Here is an 8,595-nt window from a genome sequence, read left to right as displayed (position 1 = left end):
TTCAAATTAGACCGTTAGATATGATCATACTTACAGAAAAATACACTTGGTAAAATTTTAGACTTATTGGATATACGGATGTCAAGTTATCGTACTCAGAACATAAGAATAATCATTTAAGTCGGTGTATCATAGAATCAGACCATGTGATTTTAAATCAAACCATCTGATATGATCTAATGGATACGTTCTTATATATATTTAAATTTGGTGTGAATCGAGTAACTAGATTTTAAGATATCGTAATTATTGATTAAATTTTTTTATCTCATTATAATAAAATAATAATTAAAACAATTCAACCATCACTATTATTATCCAAAAAATATATGATATTAATTAATAATTATAATATATGGTCGATTTTGCTTATAAAATTGATCAATTATTAAATATAAAATGAAATATATAAAAAATTCAAAAATAAAAATATATATAAAAAAATACAAAAAAAAACTCGCGAGCTTATGAACAGACACAATTAAGCTTGACTTGAGCTTGAATTTTTCGAGCTCGAGTTGAGCTCAAAATCTTCGCTGGTGAGAAAAAACATTAAGAGGAATGCGTGTTTTTTATAAAAATAAAAATAAATTAATAAAAAGAAAAATAAATTAATAAAAAGTTTACTTTTAGTTTTATTGTAATTAATTAAACTTAAATAATACATTATAATTATACGAATATATATATATATATTATCATGTCATGTATTTACAACTTAATTATTATTTTCATAAATAAAAAATATTCTTATTTTTGTGTTTTAATATTTTCATAAATAAAAAAATTCCTATTCCACCATCAGAGACGGAAATTTCCGTGGCTAAATTAAAGAAAAAATTAGCTACGGAAACAGAGACGGAAATAACCAAGTCTCAGCCATATCGATTTTTAAGAAATTATTTACTAGTATCAGAGACGGAAATTAGCGAAATTATAAATCCGTCTCTAAATCCGTCGCTAAAATAAAAATTATTAACAATTTATCATAAAAAAAGCGTTCTGTCTCTGATAAAGACGGATTTTATTCCGTCTCTGAAATTTGGTCTCTGATGCCCTGTTTTCTTGTAGTACGATTATGACACTATAGAAAAAAGGTGGAATTTTACACGAGTAAGGCAATCGTTTCAAAACTCGTTTCATATTGTAATAGGTATTGGAACACATGAGGAACGAATATTGATAGATGACGTCATGATCGATATTTTTTTAGATTATAATTTTGGAACAGCCAAACCGTTCCAACATATATTCCAAAGTAACCGTTACAAAATCCATTTCAAAAATCGCTCCAAAATAGTAACGGTTAACATTTGGAACTCTTCTTGGAATAGATTATTAGAATTAGGAACGGTCTTGCAATGACCGTTTCTATATGTGCAACAATAATTGTCCAAAACATGACAGTTAATCAATTATGCTAAAAAGTGTTTCAAATTATGAGTTTCACTTAAAAAGTAATGTGTTTCAAAAATCGTTCCAAAATTCATTACAAATTGAAATGGTTTTTGGAATGGATTTTGTAACCAATTGTAAAATAATATTCTCACATAAATAAAATTATTTTTTAAAACAAAAAAATTTTTACTGTTTAGGAACTATATGAAAACCAAAAAACCATTCCAAACACAGTTTCGACTTTGAATGGACTTTAAAAAGAAAAAGCCATTCATAATTACATTACAATATCCTAAATTAAAAAGAAAAAAATCAAAATTTAGGAACGGTCAGTTTATTTGACAATTTCAAAATCAGTTCCAAAAATTTTAATTCGCGCCTAATGAAAAGTGGAGGTAAGATCAAACTTAGGAATAATTTTTAAACATTTAACCGTTCCTTAGATGAATTTAACTAAACTGTGCCTAAATGTATAAAATATCCGTTCCTAAAATGATTGACAAAAAACCGTTCCTAAACCAGTTTTAAAACCGTCCCTAAATAAGTCCACAGATTCCTCGTTCACTTTTCGGTTACGATATCTCAACATCCGGGATCCTGATTAATTCCAAACTTAAACGCATAACAATACTTTCCATACGTGAACATATCTAGCGGTCTGATCTAAATTAACATGTTCTAATGGACAATTATGTCGTTTTTAACCTCGTTAATTGTATTTAAGATACGATACCTAAGTATCCGTATAACAAAAATATCAAAAACTTCATCGAATCTAGTATTTTTTCGATTTAATAATATCCAACGGTCTGAATAAAATTTTAATGGTCTGATTAGGCCATCCAATACAACAGTATAAGATGCTACTTACATCTATGTAAGACTAACAATCTTATATATACAAATATACTTGATCTATTGAATATGTCTCAATCTAATCAATGCATTATATGTTTCCAATGGCCTTAATTAATATGTCTGAGACGATTTTTTCTATATTTTTCATTTTTCTAATCTTTTAGAAAAAATAATTTTGGCACACAATTAAGAACGGTTTGTAATCATTAGAAATGGTCGCATAATATTATACCAAAACGACGTCATTTCGATACAAAACGCCATCGTCTTGTTTTTGTTGAAACCGTTAAAACAATAGGAACGGCTTTTTAAATGATTCTGGCAACAGAAAAGACGTCGTTTATTTTGCTAGGAATGGTCTTAAGAACGATTTTTTATTAATTGCCTGTTCCAAAACTCGCTCCAAAAATTAATATATATACAACACTTAATAATTTTTTTCATTTCTCCCTCCCTCTTCCTCCTTCATTCTCTCTCCCTCACTCTCCTTGATCAACCGCTTCCCTCACATAGTACTCAGCTTCGCTCCCGTCTGTTGCCGTCTAGAGGTAAGTGGTATCAAATGGTCATTTTTTTTTGTTTTTCGCCCCCCCCCCCCCCCCCCCCCGTTTTTCTTCTTTTGTTCTACCAGACTTTTCTTTCATTTCCCCCACTTTCGTATAAAAATAAACCCTATAAAAAATATTTCAAAAAGTTTTCACAAAAACAATTTGGCCATTTTCTCCATATAAATTTGGTTTTTCGAAAAAAATTTCTGAAAGTTTTTTGAAAAAATTAATTTCGGTTTTGAAAAAATTTCTGAAAATTTTTCCATAAAATATTTGTGAAAGTTTTTCTGATTTTTTTGTAATTTTTTTAAATTTTTCTAATTTTTTTGTATATTTTTTCATGTTTTTTCCCATTGCCATTGTGACGGCTACCGTAGTAAATTAGTAACAACCAATAAATTATAATGATTTTCCGCACACCACATATTTGTAATGATTTTTGTAACGACTCTAGCAATTACAAAATAAAAATATTTTTTATTAGTTCCTCAATGACATCAGCACGTCCAATCCGTTACAATAGTCATTACAAATAACGCATTTTTTGGTTGTGAGAGAACAGTGTTTAATTACTAAAATAACAGAAAATAATCGATGGAATTGGGACAAGTAAAATTCTGTTAGGGTTTTTATGGTGAAGAAAGGGGGTTAAGAAAAATCGTTGTGGAGAAGAAATAAGGGGTAACCCTTGTTTTCTCCTCTTTTTTCAACAACACATAGATCACGTAAGGCTTTCCATCTATTTTAACAACTCAACTAACGGCAAGGACGAAAAGTGTTAAAAAATGGTAATTCTTCAACTATAGCAGTTAAATAAATGTTTATAATTCGGTATTTTGGTTTTGTTTACATGTTCACGTTTTATTTTTCAAGTGAGTTCTTTGTTTTTGTATTGGGTTTTGTATGAAAATGAAATTTCCTTCGGATTAGTATCTTTCGTAATACATTTTCTTACGAACAAAAGTAATAAAACATAAATGTATTTGAATTAAATGTTCCATAATGAATTTCTATGCAGAAAGTAAAAGACGTGATATTTTGTAATAATTTTTTGTACGAACAAACATGATAAAATAAACTTAACGGATAAATCCAACAAAGAAAGACAACCGGTCGGAATTTACACTCCCCAATTCAGAAGGAATTCATTGGGAAAACCTCATACAGATCCTGTAGTATCTTCTAGTTTCAACTCCTACCTAAATTCTTGGTGTTCGATGATATATTGAATTAAAGTCTTCTCAACATACTCCCTAAAATAACATAACATATACAAACCTGCAGATATATATTGATATTGAGGCAGCTGTCTTCCTATTCAGTGTGTGTCGATGGTGAATCATTTGTTGAAAGCTGCATTTGTTTCCAGAAAAGAGATGTTGCAAACAGGAACGACATATGTTGCAAAAACAAACACACACACACACACGTAGCGACATTACTACTCACTTGGGTCAGACGAGCGAATGCCATGGCGCTTAAAAAATTCTCTGAATCCATAAGCACTGAGGTCATAGTTGAACTGGCAAGTACAGCAATGACTTCAGAGAGCAATCTTAAACATTGTGTTTGTAAGTTGTTTCGATAGTCAGAAAGATATGTTTACAGTGTCATTTTATCAACGCATGCAGATTGCAACAGGATTAGTCAGGTGCCTGTGTGGGATCAAAATGACAGAAAACGTATTGCTAAAACAGATATATTTTTTGAAACATTGAAAAAGAAGTTACTAGTTTAAAACTTCTTTTTGGATATATTTATTTAACCTACTTGCTAGACCCAAGAAAAACAACGAACGTTATTTTGAAAGAGATTCCGAGTGGTGGAAAGTTTAATTCTCATATCTTGTGAATGACAACAATATCGAAGCAAAAAATTGGAGCACGAGTACAAGTACAAAACGTTAGTATGGATACATAGAAACGACTCCAGAGACTTACTGGTAAAACTCTCACAGAGTATTTTGTGATATTTGGATCAATAGCCTTTCCTTGATTAGCTGCCTGTGTAATAATATCAGTGGTTCATCACATCCAGAGATACTCGAAAGTGAACAAGGGAAGAATGGCACGAGAAATAAAACTAGAAACTATGAATCGAACTTTATCTCAGTACAAAAAGGAAAAGCTAACATGATTTTCCTAAAACAAGGTAAAATCAAGCATAAATGGACCAAATTGCAGGGTAAGCATATTTATAGAATTTTTCATATTCTTGTTTTCTACAAAAGGAATACCATACCATTATCATAGCAACAAACAAGTCGTCACAGAGACTGTCAGATGTTATTCCTCATTTTATTCTCACGCCACTATCCAATATACTTAACAAATTCCCCAGAAATAACACAGTTGCCTTTGCAGGCAAGTTCAGGAAAGCAGTTTAAGTTTATCAGAAGGAGGCAGTCCAGTGCTAGGGGAGTCACAAAGAGATGCTGTGTACTTGCAGAATTTGGTAAAATATATCAGCATTAAGAGGGCCATGAATGGGAGAGAATAGCTAAACTCCAAATGTTGGAAGCCAAAGGGGAAACTTTCAGAAGTGATTCAAAATGTAGCAGAAGATAGTATATATAAACTGATTTCTATTGTTCTTTCTCCACAATTATCAAGCTTGTTATGGATTCTGATTGATTTCCTGCCTGAGAAGTTGCGATCAATTTAAGAATTCACGATTCAGCTCAATCCCGAGCCAGAAATAACCAGACAAAATCTTAATGGTGGGTGAATCATCTAACATAACAGTTTCAAGATGCATCAAGCAAAAACTGAAACAACGATCCTCTAATGAAGAAGCACTCCCATACTTATAATAGAATGTACAACGGCTGACCAAATTTACCTGTTCTGGGCTGTGAAATATTTCTATGAAGGGATATTCCTTCTTCTGGCGTGTAATGCAAAATCCAGGATACTTCGGGCACTCTACCTAAGAAGCCAAAAACGGATAAATAGGCTGAACAGTATTGTTTGACAGCATCACAGAGATACTTTATGGTCTTACTTCATCATAGAATATTCCGGTGCATAAAACTGGGTATCTATTTACGCAAGGAACATGTAAAGTTCCCAGAGAGAGAACCCTTGATAACTTACACGCATAAATTTAACATGTGGATCAAACTCTGCAGCAGCTTCCTCGAGTACTTTGTCAAGATGTTTGGTGAGGTTACACCTGCAACAGTAAAAGCTCGAATAAAATTATTGAATAAGTACATCGATTCTCTAAACAAAAATGAATAAACTAGTTTATGAATTACTTGATTGTAAATGCAACCACGATAGGGTGACCTTGATGGAGGAGCTGCACAAACTCACGCTCTGAAGTGAAATGAATAACTCTTGATGGTCCAAGATCCTTTGGGAAGCCAGTATAGTACCTTCAAGTTTTACAGAAAAATAAAATTGGACAATAACTAAAAATGTAAAGCACCGATATGACAAACTTTCAGAACTAATGCATTAGTCGAATCTTCAAATTGAGTGAAAATAACAGATCAAGAACCATCAGCCCGGATAAGAGACGAAGAAATTCCTCCCCCCCCCCCCCCCCAACACACACACACATGCAGAGATACAGTTTCCTGCAACCAGCCACTTCTGACAAAGAACAAAAAGACTAAAAATCTCAAAATAATAACTGCACGAAAGCAAAACCTGATTCAGTACCGCTCATATAGCAAAATACATATCATTCCACCAGTATATAAATTCTAGAAAGAAAGAAAAAAATTAATTCCAAGAGAAACTGTGAAACATCACTTATGCAATTTTCAAGGACCTCATGTGTCCTAGCAAGAAGAGAACCAAAATATAAGTATCATAAAAGTACCATCCAGAGCCCAGGAGAAAATTAGATATTCTTCACAAACTCAGACTCAGTCACAGTGCACAAATTTGCAAAAGAAACAGATACGCGTATTATATATACTTGGTTATTATTTGGGCGTCAATTGTACAACTTACCTGCAGGTTGCACGAAGATTCAGCATTATCTTGTTGAGAAACGACGTCTCCTCCATTGCACCGAACTTGAAAAAAGAGTTTGAGATTTCGCAAACCTGCGTTAATCTCAAGATATCAAATGCATTATTTTGAAAAACAAAAAGCAGAAATTTGTGAGAACCAATAAGCAGAAAGTCAGAATTTTTTTTCCAAAGATTCCCATTTAAATGAAAAATTGAACTTGTCTTGATACCAACATATGAGTCGGAATTCTAATTGCAAGTTTCTAAATCCAAAAGAGCTCTTCTGTATGTATATCGGGCAGTTCCGCGTCGGAGGCAGCGAGAAAGGAAAAGAGAAAAGAGGAGTTTGACGACGAAGAAGAGAGAAACCGTACCGGCAGCGGGGAACAGCTAGCAGCAGCAAGTACAGAGACCACAGCTCCTTTCGAAACTACGACTAAAGCGCAATCTCCATTGTCCTCCCTAATTACATAGTGAAACCCAAAATCGTGCTAGTCACAATAAAAATATGTTTAATAAAATAAGAAATTGGGTAAATTAAGATAAAGTAATTTTTTGAATTTTGCTAAAGGCCATGGGGCGGTGATGGAACGTATAAATTGTACAAATTTTTTCATTTTCTAAATCGACTACTTTATATCGAGCTTCTATAAAATTGCATTCAGGTCCAAAATTCTTTTAAAATTACAGAAGACAATATTGCCGGTGAAGTAAGTGTTTGATAATCAAGAGTTATGAAATATTCTTCTATCAAAATCCTTGTTGTGGGCGCAATAAATGTAGGAAACTAAGAAACACGTACACCTACCCACTTATTCACAAGGCTTAATTGTAGTCCGGGCATGTAAGTGATTGCAAAAACAAAATGAGAAAACCTTTTCCTCTTCTGAAACCATTGATCATAAAACCAGTCTGGAAGCATTTATTTATATAATCATCATTCATACGTCCGAGCAGAAATTCTCACCTCGATGGTCAATCATCTCTAACAGATTGATCGATAAAAACATCGTAGAAGAGCTAAATGCAAAATCAGCTTTACAGCACACAATGTCAAGATGCAGTATTACATGTACACTCAGTCACCACTCAGTCACTACCAGTGCAAATGAGAGTACACTTCAAAAGATCAATACCGCTACTACACAAATTAGGAACAAAAGATCATCTCTAAATCAAAACGATTGTGTAAGAAAACATAGATACGCACAACTACAATAACAAAAATCCAGCCAAAGTCCAAGCACAACCAAACAAAATCAAGAAAAATTCAATCAGCCATTTCATCAAACACCTTGAAAGCAAAATTGCTCCGAAAGCTTCTACTACAAATTTTAAAAGAAATTTACAAAAAAGAAAAATCACCTGTTAATGGTGGAGTCAGAGCGAAGGAGTGCCGTGTGGCGATGGATTCGTGGACGTGAAGCTAGAGTTCTGGAGTTTCTGCAATTTTCCCTTTAGTTCGCGCGACAGAGAGAGTGAGAGAGAGATTGAGTTCTCACTTCTAATAGGCAATTCTCTACGTTTTCAGCTTTTTTCTTTTCTTCCAATTTTAATTTTAATGCATTACTCGATTTATTTATTTATTTAATAAAATACTCGAACCAGACTCGATTTTGTCGGGTACCTGAAATTCCCCTCCCTTTTTTTAAAAAATTTAATTTTACAAAATATAATATAAATTAAAAAAAATAAATTAAAAAAAAAAACAAAAAACAAAAAAAAAAAAAGAAGTTGTTCCGACAGCTTCTAAGCTGAAACAGCTTCAATTATATAAAAAAAAATATTTATTAACTAAATAATAAAAGATATTAAAATAATCTA

The 8,595-nt window shown here is 32.3% G+C and overlaps 1 protein-coding gene across 1 annotated transcript; it reads right to left on the bottom strand.

The window, feature by feature from the left end:
• Positions 1-3,870: 3,870 nt before the first annotated feature.
• LOC105178273 (Thioredoxin superfamily protein) lies at positions 3,871-8,325 on the bottom strand. The gene is made up of 9 exons (XM_011101720.3): positions 8,137-8,325; positions 7,146-7,233; positions 6,770-6,864; positions 6,064-6,183; positions 5,900-5,978; positions 5,646-5,732; positions 4,745-4,807; positions 4,254-4,326; positions 3,871-4,157 (listed from the first exon to the last, which is right to left on the bottom strand). The coding sequence occupies exons 3-9, from the start codon at positions 6,823-6,825 to the stop codon at positions 4,144-4,146; spliced, it is 492 nt and encodes a 163-aa protein (XP_011100022.1). The 5' UTR covers positions 6,826-6,864; positions 7,146-7,233; positions 8,137-8,325; the 3' UTR covers positions 3,871-4,143.
• Positions 8,326-8,595: the final 270 nt, after the last annotated feature.

The sequence above is a fragment of the Sesamum indicum genome, linkage group LG9 (genome assembly GCF_026168435.1).
Source record: "Sesamum indicum cultivar Baizhima isolate 11 linkage group LG9, ASM2616843v1, whole genome shotgun sequence".
NCBI classification, from domain to species: Eukaryota; Viridiplantae; Streptophyta; class Magnoliopsida; order Lamiales; family Pedaliaceae; genus Sesamum; species Sesamum indicum.
Note: the sequence above shows the minus strand (reverse complement) of the source record. Positions and strands in the feature narration are given on the sequence as shown.